At 41.4% G+C, this 22088-nt stretch overlaps 1 protein-coding gene across 5 annotated transcripts in view; it reads left to right on the forward strand.

Annotated features, from left to right (window-relative positions):
• The window catches only part of HECW1 (HECT, C2 and WW domain containing E3 ubiquitin protein ligase 1), a 422722-nt gene extending 401928 nt beyond the window's left edge, over positions 1-20794 (forward strand). For all 5 annotated transcript variants that reach the window (XM_058725487.1, XM_058725484.1, XM_058725486.1 and 2 more), the window contains 4 exons: positions 4061-4207; positions 5585-5699; positions 7701-7899; positions 16899-20794. In XM_058725487.1, coding sequence (XP_058581470.1) covers positions 4061-4207; positions 5585-5699; positions 7701-7899; positions 16899-17010 — 573 coding nt within the window. In that variant the 3' untranslated portion in view covers positions 17011-20794. The remainder of the gene's footprint in view (positions 1-4060; positions 4208-5584; positions 5700-7700; positions 7900-16898) is intronic.
• Positions 20795-22088: the final 1294 nt, after the last annotated feature.

Consider the following 22088-nt stretch of genomic DNA (forward strand, 5'->3'; position numbering starts at 1 on the left):
TTTTATTCCCACCAGTATATATACCTTTGAATCTTCTGGGTTACAGTTTTATCAGGCTAACCATAGCCTGAGTCACTTACAAGAGATTTCAAAAGCCTCTGACACATGATAATTTGAAATGGGTTGTTGTGAGAATTGAGTTGATAGGCTTTATAAGTATCTTGATGAATGTGAACAGTGTGCTGAGTCTGTGTGAGAGGTACCCACTGACCTCTGCAGCACCATACCATAATCATAAATTTTGGACAGGTCAGCATTCTGTTGAATTTCCTTTGTGTAAAGGACACTCAGGTATTCTGAATAATACCCTCTTCCATATTTGAGAAAAAAATTATTTCTCCTTATAACTATAAAGGGTACACGTAAATATGTTCAAGAATATATGATTCATTGGGCACCTGGTTGGCTCAGTCAGTGGAGTATGCAACACTGGATCTCAGGGTTGTAAATCCAAGCATCACTTTGGGTGTAGAGATTACTTAAAGAATAAAATCTTAAAAAAAAAAAAAGAATATACGATTCACATGACTGTCCTACCTTGTACTAGATGAAAGTATAAAATACACTGTTCCCTGTGTGTGACTTCTTTTAGTTCATTCTTTATATCTGTCCTGTAGTAGAAGGTAAATTTGTAAAACAAACTCAATCATTTAGAAAGTTTTATTAAGACAAATGGGTAGTCATCTTAAAGTTTAAGTTACACTCCTAACCTAACTCATTACACCAAAATTAATTCCACCTGGATCAGAAAGCTAACCGTTAAAAATAAATAAATAAAAAGACGAAAATGCCAAGATTTTTATTTTTAATCTTCCAGTAAGGAATGCTCCTGTAGATATGACCCAACTTTCAAAGTCATAAAAGCAGAGATTGACATAGCAAACTAAAATTATTGTTTTAATTCTATGTGGCCACGATACAACATAAGCAAAGTAAACATGGCATAATATCAAATACGCTGTAATGTATTACACAGACAGAAGCCTATTCTTTCAACATTGGAAGAGATCCCACAGATCAATAAGAAATGACCAACAACACAATAGAAAATTAACAAAAAATAAATGGTTCCCAGAAACGGAAATATGAGGAAATACTCGATCTCATTCATAAGTTGTAAAAATGTAGGGGCGCCTGGGTGGCTCAGTCAGCTGGGAGGCTGACTTCGGCTCAGGTCAAGATCTCGCGGTCCGTGAGTTCGAGCCCCGCGTCGGGCTCTGTGCTGACAGCTCAGAGCCCGGAGCCTGTTTCGGATTCTGTGTCTCCCTCTCTCTGACCCTCCCCCATTCATGCTCTGTCTCTCTCTGTCTCAAAAATAAGTAAACGTTAAAAAAAAATGTAAATTAAAGCATAGTGAAATGCCATTTTCTCTTATGAGATTATCTTGAGTCAGAAAGTTTAACAGTATTCTGTTTTGGAGATGGTGTAGAGAACAGACACGCTGTATGGGAGTGTAGATAGAAGTTTGGTTCACTCTCTATGAAGGGCACCTTTGGGATAGCTACCCTCATTCTAAATGGACCTACCCACACCCCCACCAGGTGTTGTATGTAAGTGGTGAATCACTGAATTCTACACTTGAAACTAATATTACACTGTATGTTAACTAACTGGAATTTAAAAAAAAATTTTTTTACATTTATTTATTTTTTGAGAGACATAGACAGAGCACAAGTTGGGGAGGGGCAGAGAGAGAAGGAGACACAGAATCCGAAGCAGGCTCCAGGCTCCCAGCTGTCAGCTCAGAGCCCAATGCAGGCTCAAACTCACAAACCATGAGATTATGACCTGAGCCAAAATCGGCCTCTTAACCGACTGAGCCACCCAGGTGCCCCTAACTAACTGGAATTTAAATAAAAATTAAAATAATTAAACTAAGAAAAATAAGAAAATAAATGCACCTGCCCTTGACTCAGCACCCATGTCTAGAAATTTGTCCTGCTAATATATTTATTCACACCTAATTCAAATGAGTAATGTATCAAGATCTTCACTGCAGCATTGTTGATACTTGAAAAAGATCTGAAACAATATAAATGTCCAGCAATGGAGCATTGGTTAAATAAATTATGATACATCCACACAACAGAATAGTGAGCTAGTGGGATGTGTGGTTAAAAAATGCAAGACATCCCAGCCCATCAACTTACATGTAAATCATAAACAATAAATAGGGTATTATAACAAAAATAGAATAAGTCAATTCTAAATTGGTATAAAACAATTCTTACATTTTTAAGTGAAAAGTATGGTGATGAACAGTGTATATAATATGCTACTATTTGTGAACAAAAAGAGATGATATATACATATTCTCTGATAAATACATAGAATCTTCCTGGAAGAGAAGTAAGGGCAATTTTTCTCCAGGTAGGGAGATTGTATGGCTGGGAGATGAAATGAGAAAGAAGCTTGCTTTTCATTTATGGCCTTTTATGCCACTTGAATGTTATTCCATGGATGCATATTACCTACTTAAAAAAAATGAGGTAAACCACAAATAACTGAATATATAAAATTAGAAGGAAAAAATAATATCTAAAAAACAAAGAGCCATCCTTCACGGGTATGTGGCATGGGAACAACTCAGAAAAGTTTAAGATGTTCCCAAAGAGGATGTGCCATAGGTCTAGAATAACTCATATCTCTGTAAATGGGTGTCTCGTTCCTCTTCAAATGAAGTCACTAAGAACTATGACTTGGGTTTTAGGAAACCGAGTTATAGCCCTTCTTTTGGCAAGTTATGAGACACTGCGGAGCAGACAGATAGATGCAGGTGAAAGACATGATGGGCGTTTCCTGGGTGTGTTAGTTAGGATTAGAGTCAGCTGCCAGAGAAGAAACCTAAAATGACCCAGCTGAAACTAACAGTTTATTCTTCCCTCACAGAAAAGTGTAGAGGCAGGCAACCCAAGGCTGCAACACCTACCAAGGGCATCTGCACTTATGGCCCAGATGCTAATAGTTCCCGAACCATCATGTTCCTGCCTGAGGCATCAGGACAAAGGAGCAACAACCCCTCCCTTTCAGGGGGTTCCTGAAAGTGCCATACAACATTCCCACTTACAGAGTATTGGCCAGAATTTAGTTACAGGGCACACCCAGCTGCAAGTGAGGTTAGGAAATAAAGTCTTTTACTGGGCAGCTAAAAATCAGAGGTTCCAAGGAATGTGGAGAATTAGTGGCAACTAGGATGTTATAATCGGCCAGTATTTTGTGATTAGCACTAATCACCTAAGTGCTGGAGAGAAAAATAACTGTCAGCCTTTTGTGGACTATTTGTTCAGGTAGCTGTGTCAATGAGTGCAAATATACATATCTATGTTTATTAAGCCAATGACTAAGTAGAGGTATGCCTTACATGTCTTACAGCTTTGAGACATGAGGTGAGCCCCTTAAGTGAATTTAAGATGACCCCCTCCAAACACCAAAGCTTTCTGATAAAAAAAAAATGTCTAATATGTTACCCACCCTCTTGCCTTTCAAAAGACAGAACACAGATCCTAACTTTTCTCAGTGACTCGTTTGTCCTAACAAGTGTCACCACGTTAAGTGGCATTGTCATTCTGTTTCCTTTCTCAGTCTGTCATTCTTCAGCCACTATTACACAGGGATGTAAAAACCATCTTCTCATTATCTGCTATTTTTCTGCCAATGATCTGCTTCGGGTGGGGAGGCTGGTGGCTGTTGAGAATTTGATCTAATTGGGATTTGGGGAAATTGAATGTGTGATTATGGGTATAAGGACATTCTGGTCCATCTGTTCCCCTGGGACAACCAGGAGCACTTTTCTTTTATTTCCATTATGCCTCTTGAGTTAAAGAAACATGTTTCCTCTTTATAAAACAAAAACTGCAGTAAGGTGCATCAGTATCATCTTAGAACACGCAGAGCTTTTTTTAGTAGCTTCCAGGAAAGGAACAAGAACTAAGGAGGCAATAATGCAGAAGCCACGTTGAAGAAGACTTTTTGTAAATAGTTCATCCTCCTAGAATTGATGTGAGTCACTGCACGATCCACTGAGTTGACAAGCATCACAGTCTCTCTGTTTCCCCACAAGGTAACGGAAAGGGAGTTGAAATCTGGAGGAGCCAACACGCAGGTGACGGAGAAGAACAAGAAGGAGTACATCGAGAGGATGGTGAAGTGGCGGGTGGAGCGCGGTGTGGTGCAGCAGACCGAGGCCCTGGTGCGGGGCTTCTATGAGGTGAGGAGGGTGGCTTGTGGGGAAAACGGAGAAGAAGAACCAAGGCGGGCAAAGGGCTCAGCTCCCGTCACCAGAGGGCAAAGAAGACACCCTTGGGGTGGATGAAGAAGGTGTCAGAGTTCTCTGGGAAACCAAACTCTTACGGTAGGTGAAAAATGCTCTCACAAAGATATTGTTGTGGCCCCAGTGTGCCAGATAGGAAAACTTTTGTTATCTCCTGTCAAGAGCTGTGCGTGTGTGTTTCCTTTCATTCGGCGAAATAAAAATAAGTGAAGCGAAGGCATTCGAGGGCATTGTCCACTCTTGGTAGATTTCTCTTTTGTTGTAGTGTCACTCGGTGCCACGTAATCCATACTGAGGTGGTAAATCAAGAGGATAGGGACAGCTTCCAGCTTCCTATGCTCCAAACGTCGACACCCTTAAACTTTTGCAATTAAGAAACAAGACACTGTAAATGTTTTCTCAAGGCTTGAGTCTTGGAAAGTTTTCTTTCCCTGCCATGATGGACAACAACATGGCTCACTGGCTTGCCCATCTCTACTTTGATTAGAGGAGGTACCGACTGACCTCAGGTGTTCAGTTGTGTGTGACACATTTGGCAATAAGGTATAAAGTCAGAGCTTAGCGCCCTCACAAAGGAGGTCTTCCCTCTTTAGAGGGAGGAAGGAAGAGAGGGGAGAAAGGAAGGAAAATACAGTTGTTTTAATATAGAATGCCCATTCCTAGGAAACAAGTCATAGTTTTATGTGGAAGAGAGGATACCTTTTAAGTGAAGTGATAATACTAACATCAAGTCACTACACAGTGTTTGGATTTTTGCCTTTAAAATGCAAGGATACTTGGAACTTAAATGTGACTAGAGAAAGTCAAGTCAGGTTTGCCCATAACATCATTCTGAGAGGGAGTATCAGAGGGAGTGAAAACCCTGGGACCTTTTTTGAGTTCACAGCTCGTGAATGGGTTGTGTTTCAAATGTGTAAGTCACGATTTTGAACTTAAACATGATTTTTAAAAAGTTGTACATTTTTTAAAAAGTTGTAGGGGAGCCTGGGTGGCTCAGTCGGTTAACCAACCGACTTTGGCTCACGTCACGATCTCTGTGTGTGGGTTTAAGCACCACATCAGGCTCTATGCTGACAGCTGGGAGCCTGGAGCCTGCTTCAGATTCTGTGTCTCCCTCTCGCTCTCTGCCCCTCCTCCACTCTCTCTCTGTCTCTCTGTCTCCCTCAAAAATAAATAAATGTTAAAAAAAATTGTTATAAAGAGAAAATAAAAGTTGTAAATGATGATCAGTTTCCCAGCTTAACCCACAGAAGTAATAATAAGTGAACAAAACCTTTCAGTGTGGTTGTACCTGAAGCCTAATCTGTATTTCAGGTGGTAGACTCGAGGCTTGTCTCTGTGTTCGACGCCAGGGAGCTGGAGCTGGTGATAGCGGGCACGGCGGAAATCGACCTGAATGACTGGCGGAATAACACAGAGTACCGGGGAGGTGAGACGGCTGGGCCCAGCACAGACACAGTGTTATATTGAAGTGAAACATGTTTCAATATAAATATATTAATATTTATTTATATAATAATATATTCAATATAAAACATGTTATATTGAAGTGAAATTGACAGATCGTAACATTAACCATTTTCAAGTGAACAGTGCGGTGGTATTTGGTACATTCACAATGTTGTGCAACCATCACCTCTCGCTGGTTCCAAAACATTGCCCTCACCCCGAAAGGAAACCCCGGACTCATTCGGCAGTTGCTTCCCATATCTGAGAGCCGTCACTCTGCGTTCTGTCTCTGTAGATTTACCTATCCTGGATATTTCGTACAGAGTCATACAATATGTGGTCTTTGGGATCTGGTTTCTTTCATTAGACATTCTCTTTCAAGGTGTGTTTCGCTGCTTCATTCCTTTTTGTGGTTGAATAATATTCCTTTTATATTTATATTCCATGTATAGTTATAAATATAAGATAATATGCCATGTTATAGCTATATATATGATATATATTTCAGAACTTCTTAAAGGGTGAATAAAATTTGGCCTTACTTCGATTTGGCCTTCAACGCAGAGTAGGTTCTCCTAACAAGCCTTCCAGTGACTTCCATCCTGAATGTTCCTTCAGGTGATCCCCATTACTGTAATCTCTGGCCTAACTGCATGTAGTTGCATGACCGAGATGGCCACCCAGAGACCAGCTCCTGAGCTAGGTCACATGCTGGCAAGGAAGTGTCTCCGCTCCAGCTGGAACTGGAATCCTCTTCCCCTCCGTCTCAGTTCGCCGCAACCTGGTTCTGTTGTCTCTCCAAACCCTAAACTTCTCCTAACTATTGGCCTTCACGCTGCCAAACTAGTCTTCTTGAGACATTTTCACCAAGCCATTTCCTTATCCACAAAACAAACTCCGTATTACTTTTGAAAGTGTTTTGTTTTTAAGGCTCAAAACCATTTCTTTGTGTAAAATATGACAGAGAAACCTCAGTCGGAGCCATAGACAGAAAGCTGGGCCCGCCATCCCAGCCTCCCTCGTCTCCCCAGCGTACTCAGCCATGAGAAGCCTGTGTGGGACCTCTGGGCACTTCTTGGCATGGCAGGGGAAAACCAAGGAGTCGAGTCCCAGTGTCTCTGCCTGGCTGCTACAGCCCTCCATGGCCCTCAGCCACTTTCCCTCAGACCCCTCTCTGCACTAGTCAGCTTGCAATTCCCTGCATATTTCTTCCTCATTCTTGTTCTCTGTTTCTCCTGTTCTCCACTCCCACAAAGCCTTCCTGCGCTCAGCGTACACCTCACTTCTGTCTTTCTACCCCGGCTGACGTACATCTCTCCCATCTTGGAGTGCCTCTTGCATTTGCAGGGGTGGTGAATCATTTACCTGAATCAGGTGACCCAAGCTTGCTCTCCCAACTGTACAGTGACAGCGGCTCAATACCTCTTCCATGGGCCCAAATGGCCTGAGAGCAGCTGTTCCGGGAGCACTAATCACTAATGGCCACTGGAGATTCCAGCATCTTCTGTTCTCTATGCTTGTTGTTTACCTTCCATCCTTCTTAAGTCCTAGACTGTCCCACGGTATGCAGTTACCAAGAGCTAAGACCTCAGAACAGAGAAAATACAGTGAAATATTATGTTCATAGAGGGTTTTGTCTCTTAGGGTCCCAAGGATCTCTAGCCACTCCTTGTCTCATTTATATGAGGCAGGAAAATGACTAGTGTGGTCCCAATTGTTTACATAGAAAGCAGACATCTCTGAGGACACCCCTCAGAGCATAAAATCTTTTAATAAAATGGCTACTTTCTAAATCTGCTTTTGTTATAAAATTTGACGTAGCTACACAGATGGTCTTAGACTTGTGTGAAGGCCGTCAGAGAAATCGGCAGGCCAGCAGCAGCTAGTCGGTCCCCATTGCATTGCACCTGCTGCGTGTTTCGCCTCTCTCCCTTCCTCCTCCTCTCTGCACATCCGCCCTTCCTCCTTCTGCCCCATTCAGGTTATCATGACGGGCATCTTGTGATCCGCTGGTTCTGGGCCGCCGTGGAGCGCTTCAATAATGAGCAGAGACTGAGATTACTTCAGTTCGTCACGGGAACGTCAAGCGTGCCCTACGAAGGCTTCGCAGCCCTTCGAGGAAGCAATGGGCTTCGGCGTTTCTGCATAGAGAAGTGGGGGAAGATTACGTCTCTCCCCAGGTACGGGCTCCTGCCAGCCTTCAGGAAACCCACCAAGTATACTTTGTTATTAAGTTTGGATGATGATCCTTTAGGATAGAATTCCCCACCACCTACAGTTTGTTACGAGTTACTGATGAAAGGTGCCAATGAAGAGTCTCTGGGATGTGAATTTAGACCGTATTCTTAGTTATTTTTGGACTATTGATGGTGTTTGGGCAATAATGTCATGGTCCGTGTGTGAGTTGTGGGAAGCTTTCCAATCTGTACATAGCCGTTTAATTTAAGGAGGAATGTCTCACCTGGGGAGGGTGGGAGGAGAGGCTGGAAGCCCAAAATAACCCTTCCAACGCCATATCTGTACTCCTCCAGCATGTCACTTGATACTCTGCAGGAAAGTTATGCATGTACGTGTCACATTTTTCCTACTGTGTTTTCCTAATGTTTATTCTTGAGAGAGAGAGACAGAGAGACAGAGAGCAAGTGGGGGAGGACAGAGAGAGAGACATGGAATCGGAAGCAGGCTGCAGGCTCCAAGCTGTCAGCACAGAGCTCAGCATGGGGCTCAAACCCACGAACCGCAAGATCATGACCTGAGCTGAAGTCAGACACTTAACCAACCGAGCCACCCAGGTGCCCCTATCCTACTGTGTTTTAAACCATGTGAGGACAAGACTATATGTATCTCAGGCCTCTAGAGAGACTTCTATATAGCAAGCTGTCAAGGAGATTATTGTGGGATAAATGCAAAAAAGGAGACACTAAGGATCCCGGCAGTTTAACAGATGAATTTCCTACACTGTGAGTTTTAATCCCTACACTTCCTGGGTCCTTCATAATCCACTCTGGGCAGCCTTTTCCTGCCCTGAAATAAAGAGCACTAAAGACATGCTTCTGTATAGGTACTACAGTAATAAATCCTACTCAACAACAAAAGAAAAGATTGATCCATATTACTTTCTTCTATGATACTTTATAATTATAAAAGGAGATTCACATTTCATTCAGCTCTATTTCCACATGACTTCCCAGATACCATTGCTAAATCCCAATGGAAGGATTTACTGAACTATGATTTGCATCCAGATCTCCCACACCTTCTAATGTCCTGAAGACAAGTCACCTGATGCCAGTGAGCATCAGGAGGCCCAGGAAACAGAGCTCATGCCCAGCTGGTTAATAACAGCCAAAAGCCTTGGCACAATTTTCAGCCCTGGCTTCACCCACTTGCTCAGCAGCCCCTCAGGGCTCATTTGCATGGTTCTGCTGATGGCTGAACCTACTGAATTAAATCTGGCAAGAAAATAATGCTAAAAAGGCACGATTCCCATTTGTCTAGTTTAATGATAGATTTGAAAGACAAGGTTATTTGGAAACATTCTGTTCTTATTTTGGAGAATGTGTTGAGTCACCATTTGATGATAGCCTCCACCCCAAGGAGGGACTAAGATACAACCACCTACCTTCCCAGAGGAAGGTAGTCTTATAGTCTAGGAAAGAGGGCAGCCCAGTAGTAAAAAGTTACAACACAAGGTGGAATCCAAGGGGCACTGAGAAGGGAAGATAAAAACAAGGTGCTATGAGGATGTAGAACACAGACCTAATAATCCCAGCTGAGCTGGTAGGAGGAGATGCCACAAAGAAGCTGGTATTTAGGTGAGCATTGAGGGCCAAGGAATGAGTGGAGGGGAACTCTAGGCTGAAACAGCAGCTTGAGCAAGACCTGGGGGTGGGAGGTGGCCAGCATGTGTTCAGGAAGGAGTGCTGGGCCAGCATGGAGGACAGAATGTCCTAAGTGATACTCACAAGGGATAAGGTTGAGAGAGATAGTTTGGTGAATCACAGAGAGAAGCCCCTGCTGAGGAGTCTCAGTTTTGTTCTTTAGGAAATGGAAATAGGAATTGCTTTTGTCATTTGGGGATCACAGATTGAGTCTAATTACGTATTTGCTTTGAGTAGCTTTGAATTGTGCATTAATTCTATTCACCTACACAAACAGCTTATGAGGTGGATGTTGGGCTTATCGTCAGGCTCTTCACATCGGGGCCAAGGCATCCCTAAAAAGTCTGCTGTTCCACAAACCCCAGAGAGGATTCTTTGGGGAGGCAGGGACTTCACCCTGGACCAGGAGGACCCCAAGAAGCAAAGGCTGGGATGCTCCTGGGAGGATGGTGAAAATGACCCCCTGGATAGTAACCCCTAACTAGTCTTCCTTGTGCATTTTCTGAAGATCCAAGAACCTAAAAAGTGTCACCAATGTGTGAAGAGAAAGAAGTAACTTCTGACTTCTAAGAATGGTAGTTTGGAAAGACCTGGCCAGGTGACATGGCAGGTGGCAGGAGGCCCTGAGGTGGGCGGGAGCAACATCTGCAATGAGTTGGGGCGGGGAAGGGCCCAGAGGCTGGCAGGAGAGTCAAGCAGACACAGGATGACCCAGGACTTCCCAGAGAATGTGAGCTCAATGCACACTGCCCACACTGGGAGGAGAGGTGGTCTGGAGCTGCTTTGTCTGCAGATCTCCCCTCTACAGACAACTGGATGCCCAGATGAGAATGCCAAATACTGACACAACCAAACCTGAATCATAGCCCAGCTAAATAAAACCTTTACATCAATCCAAGCCCTTGCCGCCCCAAAACTATAGGAGGGTTAGGAAAGAGGACTTTGAGAATAATGGTTTCTAGGATGTAATTTTACAGTGCCTGATAAACTTCAGTGTAAGACAGGTGGGACAGTGACTAAGGTTGAGGTCAAGGAGCTAGCATGTTAGGGCATTGAACAGGTCATCCATGTGGACTCAGAAGCTACACAGTCTGTTGAGAATGTGTTGAGAATCGGAAGGATTTAAGCAAAGTGATAGAGATTTTATTAAATGTAATTATAGCTGGAAGGTCAGAAGGTATGGAAGGTATATCTAGAGCACTGATTTGCAAACTTTTTAATCATAGGCCACAGAAAGAAATACCTTTTACATAATGTCACAACCAAGTACATGTGTATCTACTTCTGTGTGTGTGTGTGTGTGTGTGTGTGTGTGTGTATGTGTGTGTGTGTGTGTGCAGGTCTGTCTGTCTGAAATACAAGTTCCTCAAAACAATACTTTACCCTGGGGCACCTGAGTGGCTCAGTCGGTCAAGCGTCCGACTACGGCTCAGGTCATGATTTCATTGTTCATGAGTTCAAGCCCCACATCAGGTTCTGTGCTGACAGCTCAGAGCCTGAAGCCTGCTTCAGATTCTGTGTCTCCCTCTCTCTCTCTGCCTTCCTCTGCTCATTCTGTGTCTCTCCCTCTCTTTTAAAAGTATATAATAAACACTTAAAAAATTAAGAAAAAAAACAATACTTTACCCTTATTACCTGCAGGTAGTACACTCTTCTAATCTATCCTATTTGATTGAAATAAAATGCCAAATAAAACCTGTAATTATAGAAAAAAATCTAAGTGGCACAAGATTCAGAGAAATAGAATTTTTTAAACATTGTTTCCCTTTATTTTTATTTATTCATTTTAATTAAAGGATAGTTGCTACAAGATGTTATATTAGTTCCAGGTGTACAACATAGTGATTGGACAAGTCTGTTGGTTATGCTGTGCTCACCATGAGTGTCACTGCCATCTGTCACTATACAATGCTATGACAGTGCCATTAACTATGTTCCCTGGGTTGTGCCTTTTATTCTTGTGACCTATTCATTCTGTGACTGGAACTCTGTACCTCCCACTCTCCTTCACCTATTTTGCCCAACCTCCCTCCCCACCCCACCCCCGGCAACCATCAGTTTGTTCTCTGTATTTATGAGTCTGTTTCTGCTTTTTGTTTGTTTGCTTTGTTTTGTTTTTAACATTACACATGTAAGTGAAGTCATTTGGTATTTCTCTTTCTCTGTCTGATCTGTTTCACTTAGCATAATACCTTCAAGGTCCATCCATGTTGTCACAAATGGCAAGATCTCATCCTTTGTTATAGCTGAGTAAAAGGAACAGAAACTTTTTATCAAAGACTCAAAAGTAATGATCTAGAATTGGTAGTGGAGAGTGAGCAAAGTGCTCATTCACATCAAAGAATGTGGCAGGATGACCATTGACCATCTCTACTCATGGGGACTGAGACAGGATACTAAGACTTGTAGGCCACGTCCAGAAAGGGAGAGTGGGAGAGTTTCCTTACTGTACAACAAGGACTGGGGAGGGAACAGAAGAGAGGCTCCAAAGAAAGAAAAGCGTGGAAGCTAGTCTGAATAGACACATCACAAGGCAGCATGGAGATGGAATAAAGGAGAGGAGGGGAACTTAAGGGTTTACATTTGGAGTGGGAACCAGGGATTCCAGAACTATGAGTCATGGGCAGATTGGCCTAAAAGTTGCAAACAGAATTCTAACAACATGCTCCACTGCAGATGTAAACTGAGCCCAAGCCCAGGTGGAGGGGAAGGCCTGGTTGAGGTAGATATTGATTTACTCTATAGGGATGGCTCTCAAGAGGGATGGGAGAGATGACTTTGCCCCCCAGGGGACATTTGGCAATGTCTGGAGACATTTTTGGTTGTTGGGGAGGGGCTAGTGGCATCTAGTGTAGAGGCTAAGGATGCTGCTAAACACCTGCGATGCACAAGACAGCCCCTCATAATGGAGAATTATCAAGTTTAAAATGTCAGTTGTGCCAAGGTGAAAAACCCTGCTCTGTAGGCTATAAGGCTACAAAGGAGGCTTGAGGGAGCAACTGGGAGTTTGAAAGGGAAACTGACAGCCACTGAGAAGCCATAGAGAAGGCAAGAGGAGAGAGATGTTCAAGAAGAAAAGATATCAAAGGCTTTTAAAAAGCTTGAGGAGGTGTGGGCAGAGAATGGGCCTCTGGATTTGGGGATCAAGAGGTTCAAGTTGAAAAAGAATAGGTTTAGTAGTACTGAGAGTAAGAACCATCTGTTATTCTCTCTCTTTCTCTCTCTCTCTCACTCTCTTTTTGAGATCATAAATGGGGGAGGGATAGCGAGAGGGGGACAGAGGATCCAAAGCTGACTCTGCGCTGAAAGGCTGACAGACTGACAGCAGCGAGCCTGATGCTGGACCTGAACTCATAAATCATGAGATCGTGACTTGAGCCAAAGTTGAACACTCAACCGACTGAACCACTCAGGCACCCCTGAGAGTAAGAACCATATGTACAGGGAGGCTATGGTTGGACAGTGGAAGAAAGTGACATGAAGGGGAGACAGGACTTCTAAAATTGGCCTCCCAACTAGCTGAACAACCAGCAGCAGAGAGCTGCTTTGTTTGCTTTTGGCCAGCCTTAAAGTGGTCTCTTCTGGGGAGGAGCATGCTATCATGGTTACCATTTTAATCAACAACTTGGAAAAAAATCAAGGAGACACTGTAGATGTTACAAAGTATAAGGGCAAATAATACAGTGATTGGCACAATCTAAATCCTGAATTATCTCAAAATGCTGGAACCCTAGATTAACAACAACAGAGTGAAAATTGACCTGGCATGATTGAAAAGATTCATATGGAGTTCCAAAATATCAGTTGCACAAATGGGAGATCAGGGTGGGTGATTCATTTACCAGTGGTTTATATGAAAGAGGCTTTTGAGTACCCACAGGTGTGACACAGTTCCGGAAATTATAACTGCAGTTGTGGTTGCATTATTAAGAGAATCTTATGTTTAGATGATGATTCACATGGGAATGCAACCTGGTGCAGCCACTCTGGAAAACAGTAGGGAGGTTCCTCAAAAAACTAAAAATAGAACTACCCTACGACCCAGCAATTACACTACTAGGCATTTATCCAAGGGATACAGGTGTGCTGTTTTGAAGGGACACATGCACCCCCATGTTTATAGCAGCACTATCAGCAATAGCCAAAGTATGGAAAGAGCCCAAATGTCCATCGATGGATGGATGAATGGATAAAGAAGATGTGTCATATATATACAATGGAGTATTACTCAGTAATCAAAAAGAATGAAATCTTGCCATTTGCAACTATGTGGATGGAACTGGAGGGTATTATGCTAAGTGAGATTAGTCAGTCAGAGAGACAAAAATCATAGGACTTCACTCATATGAGGACTTTAAGAGACAAAACAGATGAACATAAGGGAAGGGAGACAAAAATATAAAAACAGGGAGGGGGACAAAACAGAAGAGACTCATAAATATGGAGAACAAACTGAGGGTTGCTGGAGGGATTGTGGGAGGAGGGATGGGCTAAATGGGTAAGGGGCACTAAGGAATATACTCCTGAAATCACTGTTGCACTATATGCTAACTAATTTGGATGTAAATTAAAAAAAATAAAAAAATTAAATTAAAAAAATAAAGAAAACTAAAAAAAAAAAAGAAAGGAAAAGTTAATAAATAAATAAATAAATATTCACAGATGACAAAAGGCATTTATGTGCATTCTAACATTGGTCCTCACTACAACCCCCTGAGGTACACAAAGCATATATTATTGCCCTCATTTTACAAGTGAGAAAACTGAGGCTTAGAAAGATTAGCTGACTTTCCCGAGGTGATAAAGCTAGCAAGTGGCTAGGCTGTAATCAGAATAGACGTCTTCCAACCCCTAGTTTTGTGCTTTCTCTGCTACCTACTGCACACGGGAGCACTGGGCCCGGGAATGAGCAGGTGTTCTATGCTGTCAGAACCATGCCTGGAGAACTGCAAGCATTTAAGAATACTGAATCAAGGGCACCTGGGTGGTTCAGTCGGTTAAGCGTCTGACTTCACCTCAGATCATGATCTCATGGTTCGTGGGTTCGAGCCCCACATTGGGCTCTGCACTGAATGGCTCAGAGGCTGGAACCTGCTTCAGATTCTGTCTCACCCTTTCTCTCTGCCCCTCCCCTGCTCGTGCTCTCTCTCTCTCTGTCTCTCTCTCAAAAATAAATAAACATTAAAAAAAAGAAGAAGAATGCTGAATCAAACCATGATTTGATTGTGTTCATTCATTCTCAATTACAAACTACAGTCTACTTAAGAGAATCAACCAAAGCTGGTGATAAATGCAGTAAAAGCAACTCGAAGAAACTGGGTAGCCATGCTAGGTCTTGAAGAGGTGCCATTTGCTAATGCTTTCAGATTATTCCCAGAAAGTATCTTCTACACAATTCATTTGGTTCCAGCTATTTTGCAAATATGGGATCTTTGACGTAACATTTCCACTCATGAGTGCCAGTTAAAATGGCCAGAGGAAGAAAACCAAGGCAATGATGGCTGCTCATACCTTGCTCCTAACTAGTTCAGCTAGTTTCAGAAGCATACTTGGGATTTTCCCACCCTACTTAACTTGGTTAGCCAGAAACTGGAGCATGTCTTTGTTTTAATCTTTCTAAACATAGAGAAGGGTCGCTGTAATTGTCATCCTACATTGAGTGCTCTTCCACTTTTACTTAAATGAGTTTAGGTAAGATATTTTAATTATTCTCTTGTGAGGTCAACAGAGGCCTGTTTGAATCTTCAATCATAATCTGAGACTCTGCTAATCTTGGTCTATTTTTATGCTTCTTCCCAGGTAAATCCTTAAGACCTAAGGCCAGATACACTCCTATCCTGTGCCCACCCTTGGAGCTTGTGGGGGCACAAGGAGTTCGGGGGTTAGTTTTCCAAGAACAGTGAGGGAGCTATGGCCAGGAGAAGGAGAAATGGATGCTGAGAGGCAAAAACATCAGCATCCTCCCACTATTGGTCCCGTGCAGGAGAACCCACCTTCCCTCTTCCCTCTTCCCTCTTCCCTCTTCCCTCTTCCCACCTCCCCATCACCCAAACAATCTCTCTCATACCCTGAGCACTGCATCAGCCTGGTCAGGAACTCTGAAAACAAAGGTATAAACAATACACAACTTCCTTAAGGATCTTGTAATTAAAAGAAGAATTCAGTATCCCAAGTGAAATTCAAATGAAGGGAAATGGTCTCTTTGCTTAGAGTTTTGTTTAGTCTTATTGTGTATATGTTTGTTTTGTGATGTTTTATCTTCTTCTCGTTTATTGTTATTTTAGTTTAGTTTAGTTTAGATTAGTTTAGTTTAGTTTATTTCATTCCATTTTCATGTGCCCTTTTCTGTGCTGGTTGTCTTCTCAAGACACCATTGCAACACACCTTTTAGGTAGCAAAAGACATTAAATTGACCTTGAGCTGCACCCATCCACCTTTCTCCCTACTTTGGTATAGACCTTGGCCTCAACCAACAATTCCATAAAAACAAAGCACATCTGACAGGAAGAAATTAGTCAGGTTATTTGAAGTTCCACGAGGGGAAACTGTGTCCTGGGCCTCTCGAGCTCACCACTGAGCCCTATGTAGGTAATACGGGGTCTGGTCATGGTCCGTGCATTAGTGCAAGGCAGGGAAAGCCATTCGTTATCTAGACCAGATACTGGTGTGCGTGGGCCCATAGGATGAATGAAGGATATGACAAATAAGGCAGAACTCAGGGCACAGGAATGCTCCAGGCAACCAGGGAAGACTATTCCAAAAGCTCAGCTGTTCTTGGAAGTGACGCACTCTGATGTCAGGTTAGCTGTGTCCCCCTGAAACAGAAGAGTCACACTGTCTCCAGGGCACACCTGACTTGATAGAGCATTGGATCTCAGAATTTCAGGGCATCCGGTGGCATCTCTACATCAATACACATGGTTTACTGTGGCCCAGAAATCAGAGCTAGACAAGGAGACTTGGGAATATGATCCTGTAGTATTAATGATGTTTCTGCCTCCTTCACTGATCACATCCAATTCATATTTCAACTGCAGAATAAAACTGATATTGTCAATTGATGAGTGTGGTTTGCTTGTAAATGTTTCTAGTTATTCTACTCCCTCAACTAGTTTATTCATGCCTAGAAGGCCATCGTTCTTAGTTGCAATCTTATATGGTGGTCCAAAACCTGGTTGTGCTCATTTTTTATTCCCTTTTGCTTCATACCTTCAGATTGATCACAGATACATACAGATACATACAGACCAGTTGTACCTTGAAACAAACACCTTCACCAATCTTTTCTCCCCATTCAGGGCACACACATGCTTCAACCGACTGGATCTTCCACCTTATCCCTCATACTCCATGTTATATGAAAAGCTGCTAACAGCAGTAGAAGAAACCAGCACCTTTGGACTTGAATGAGGAAATGGAAACTCACCTGACATTTTCCTGGCAATCACATCACCCTTTCTGGGATCATCCCCTTGCCCTTTCCCTGAATCAACTCTCCTTTGATTTTGGTATTCCATGATTTTCATTTTCAAACCAAATCAGGATTGACAAAAGCTGTGCATGAAGAACTGCCTTCTTCTGAGATCCTACCTTCAGGCTTATCTCCTCTACTCTCAATGAACTGCTAGCCTGTATGCAATATTAAACAACAGCTGTCTCAAGGTCTGTGTGTATCTCCACATACCTCCATCACTAACAATGAAATATGAATGCAAGTTATGCTACACTTGACCAAATGGTAATAAAAGTTTACTTCCATTTATATAATTTTAGGGAAATTTGAGCATTAAGCATTCCGAGCTTTTTTATGCCCATGTCTTCTGAGCAGAGCCACCATTTTTTATAATTTCTAACGAGCAACTCCAGGTCTAGGAGTCAATCAACATTTTCTTTTGCTCCCACTCTACTTTTCCCTGTGCACACTATCCATCCAGAAACAGCAGTGACAAAGCTGCAGTTTTTATACATTCAACTCATGATTCATATGTGGCATCAATCCCATTAGCTGGAACGAGCCTAGGCATATGGTGCAAATATTACACTTTCCAACAAAAAACAAAAGCAAGAAAAACGCCTCCTGCTGATGCAATGTGGTGCATCTCAATGGTTGTGGGGATTGTGGCTCAACCTGAGTTTAGAGAAGTCTAGGAGGGGTGCACCCCTCATGAGCACTTACCACACAAGAAGCAGAAAACTTGTGCACACGAAGGAGATCTCATTATGTAGCATAAAGGACGAGGCTTCTCCCCACATTGTGTTGTGTGGAATGTGATGGTGCAAAGAGGAGAGAGGGAAGAAGGCCATGTTAGGTTGGTTTGAATACCTGAGTTCTGTACTGTTTTGTTCTGTTTTGCTTTGTTCAGTCTAGCTACAGTTCTCCTTCACAAAGGAAAAAAATGTATAGATAATCTCATGACTTTGTTAAAGCCAGGTAATTATTGCTTGGCAAACAAACTTTGTTTTAACTTTGATACTGTTTTTTTCATGCTTTTTTCTTTTTTTTCTTTTCTTTATGATGGTGTTCAAATTCCTTCACATCTGATTGTCCCATGGGGACCACACTAAACAAGAAGCTGCAGAGAGTGATGGTGCTTGTTCGGGGTCAAGGGCAATATAATACTCCTTCTTCATCCATAGCAATCCTCCAGGAGCAGACACCTAACACCCCCAGAGGCACATTGATTTGTCAGAATAGAGATCCAGTTTCTTTTAGCACTCAGTAAAGAGGTATCTCAGAAAACTTAGTGTTTTCAAGAAAACAGTTGCAGGCTCCAAAGACAGCCTAACCTCTTGATTCCATTTGGAATAAGTGCAAACATAATGGTGAATCTCTATTTTTCTAAACTTGTTATCCATGTTGTCTGAAATATGTCGTGAGTGAAAGTGTTTTTCTTCACTGGGAAAAGAAGAGCTAAAGGGGCCTCACTGTTGAAACGTCACATCGTTTGTTTCCAATATACTAAACAAGGGAGAAATGTGAGACATTTAAGACAAAGTCAGTTTCACAGGAAGCCATGCCTCCTGCTCCTTGTATGGGTTTGTGTACAGGCAGCACATTGCATTTCCTGCCCTCCAAAATGAAACTTCTTTTAGTAGGAATTATTTATAATGTCCAGCACACCTTGCTGCTGTGTATCTATTGTCAATCAGGAAGTAATACGTTCAGAAATTTAGCTTCTATTATTTACCAAGGTAAGATGGAATGTGTAAGTTACATAATATAAATTTGAGGGATCTGTAAAATTCAGTACATATTTCAGTGTCTGAAAAGTTATGAATTCCATTGAAGCTGTTATTTATAAAATCAGAACATAAGAGTAATACAAATCATTTCACCATTTTAACTCTTTGAACATCATATCTAGTATAGGGAGCATCTTTCATTTTTAGAACTTGGTGTTATACATGTGTAAACACTCATTAATTCAAGCACTCCATTCTCTTTTTAGTATTTCTCTTGTTAGGCATTGGCAAGGGAGGAAGATGTTCAAAAGATGGAACCTGCTCGTGAGGAGCTTTACATTTACACAAACATCTAATTAACATATTAATTAGATTACTTGATGTCTATTCCACCCATACACAGAAGGAACAAGGTATCCTAGAAAATATATAGAGATAGATATCTCGGGCATAAATGGATTTTCAACTAACTTTTCCTTCTTCCTGTTCCTCCTCCCTCCTGCCCTGATGCCATGGCTCTAAATGTGTCCCACGAAGCATTCATTACAAGATCAGTATTTGATAAAAGTATAAAATTCCAAAAAGAAATACTGATGTCAAAGTCAGCTGAAAGGAAGCAAATCTTGCTTGACAGGGCCCCAGATTGTATGACAGTCTTGCACAGAATCGTAAACAAAGGGAAGAGGAGAACAGACAGTTGTTATGGAATGATTCTATGATTTCCCCATGTCCCAAGTCATGTTTCTTTAGTTATTATTCCCTAACATATGAAGCTGGAATACATGAAAATTATGTATAATTTTTCATTACATATATAATTATGCTATTAATTCCATCAGCTGGAGGTGTAAACTTCCCCCAATCATGTGACTCAATGGGCAAGGCAGATCTGTTTGTTACCACTTCTAATTTTTTTTTTTATTAAAAGTATGAATTTTCTCCATGGAGACATTTTATATTAATCACTTATAAACCACAATTCTCCTAAAACAAAACGTTTTAGAGTTAGTTTGGTAAGAGTGTATTACCCTTAACTAGAGGATAAACAAGAACAATAAGCAAGAGAAAATTTATCTTTCAAGTAGAAAAATGCTTTTAAAATGCTATGAAGTGTCATAATAATTTTATGGATATGACATTTTATTCTATCACATGAAAATGATACTCCTAAAATTAGAAATTGCCTCTTCAGGGTAGGAGTTCTCTGTAACTTCCTATGTAGAGAGAAGGTGGCAGTGGTTGTGAGAACTTTTCCTTCCCATCACCGCTATAGCACAGTTTCTTGCGGGCCATGAGAAAATTAAGAAAAAGAGATCTGGGATTCTTTGGCAGGCTTCTAAATCTTTTTCTCTTTTAATCCATGACCACATGTCCATTCATGGTAAGTATATTTGTATGGCAAGTCAATAAGCCAGACTTTCCAGAACAGTTTTAATGTTACATCTATGGCATTGTCAGTCCATGTGTCAAACTGTGTGTCCAAAATTTGGGTTCAAAAAATTTCTCAGTTGCCGCAAATGATTTCCCAGTCAAGATGAAACACTTTCAAATGAAAGTAGTTAGAACTTTACATAACAAATGTGGTGCTTTATTATTATTATTATTATTATTATGTATTTCAGTGTTCATTATTAAATCTACTGCAATACTATATCATAAAAATCTGGGATGGATGTTCTAGCCATCATGAGGTCCAAAAGAGAAAGTGTTATTTTCCTGTTAGTGACATGTAGTCCCTTTGTTCTAGTAGAAAAAAAAAGGTGCCTAGAGGTAGTGTATAGAGTAAATATTGTTCCATTAGCCTACTTCCTGCAGCTTCCAATTTATCTAAGGAAATGTCTATAACAATTTTGTTAAAAGTCTTTGTTCTAGTCAATAGCAGGAGAAGTCCACATTACTGGGCTGATTTTGCTTACATCAGCAAGAGAAATGTCACGTGATACTCAGGCAGAGCTTTCTCTTCCATCATACCACCTTCAAGGAATGTCAATAAACTCACTTTGGTATGGCATTGTGTGTGTTCCTTCTTCCAAACAAAAGCCAAGATAATGCATAACAATTTGTATTATGCCTATGTTCTCATTGGATATAAGCAATAAAACAACATGGAAGGCTACCAGCGCTATGAAGAACAATCCCTGGAAAAATTATTTATCAAAAAAGCAGAGTCTGTGTTCAAAAACCCATGAATAAAGGAACGGCTTTTGTAACAAGTTCCTTGTGTAAGCCTATTAGAACTGCACACAAGCCACGTGGGCTTCCTTTGTGAGTGTCCTTTATGTTGAACCACGCATACACTGGCTTATTGAATTACTACATGTTGAGATGCTTCTCAAAGACTTCAGGACACAGCCTAATACCAAGTGTGACCCTAGGGAAAGGTTTAGCACCAGGCCAAAATGTTGTGTCCAATGACACATATCATTACTCCCAATACTGCAGTGGTATTACTTCCTTTCCAACTTCTAAAAGACAAGCCATGTGGCTGTCACTGGGCAGTCAGAAGCTGATTTATTCTTTGAGGGAAAAAAAAAAAAAACATTATTAGAAAGTGCAGATATGGGGCACCTGGGTGGCTCAGTCAGTTAAGTGTTCGACTTCGGCTCAGGTCATGATTTCACGGTTCGTGGGTTCGAGCCCTGCGTTGGGCTCTGTGCTCACAGCCTGGAGCCTGCTTCAGATTCTGTGTCTCCCTCTGTCTCTTCTCCTCTCTCTCTCTCTCTCTCTCTCTCAAATAAATAAATATTTTTTTTTAATTTTAAAAAAGAGTGCAGGTAGGACTGAGAAAGGGAAAAATCTAAGAAGTCTCAATATTTCATTTCATGCACATGCTGGGTTTACTTTCATTCATTCTAACTGAAAATGATTTTTCTCTTAAGGCATAAGAAAAAAATTAGCCTAAACCATAATTTATAGACAGTAAATAATATTATTTTATATTTTAATCTGATAATTATTCTGAGATCAAGATTAGATTTCAGATCTCCTGATTTCTAGGGCCATGTTTTTCCAATATGCTATGCTGACAGCTGAAAAAAAAAAAAAAAAAGCACATATAGTTTATATTCCAGATGAAGTTTAAGTATGTTTATAGAGGCTGGTTCTCTAACAAAATAAACGAAGAGAGTTATGGAAGGTCAGGCTAACCTTTATCACTGCTGCAGGAATCATCACATTTTTAGCTGGAGAGAGACACTTAGATGCTTTTGCCTGAAGAGTTTCATCTTGGAGATAAAGAACCTGAGACCAGGAGAGATGATTTGCTCAAGGCCAGAAGCATTATCTTGAGGGTTAAAGGTATGCCC

The sequence above is a fragment of the Neofelis nebulosa genome, chromosome 4, assembly GCF_028018385.1.
Source record: "Neofelis nebulosa isolate mNeoNeb1 chromosome 4, mNeoNeb1.pri, whole genome shotgun sequence".
Classification (NCBI taxonomy): domain Eukaryota; kingdom Metazoa; phylum Chordata; class Mammalia; order Carnivora; family Felidae; genus Neofelis; species Neofelis nebulosa.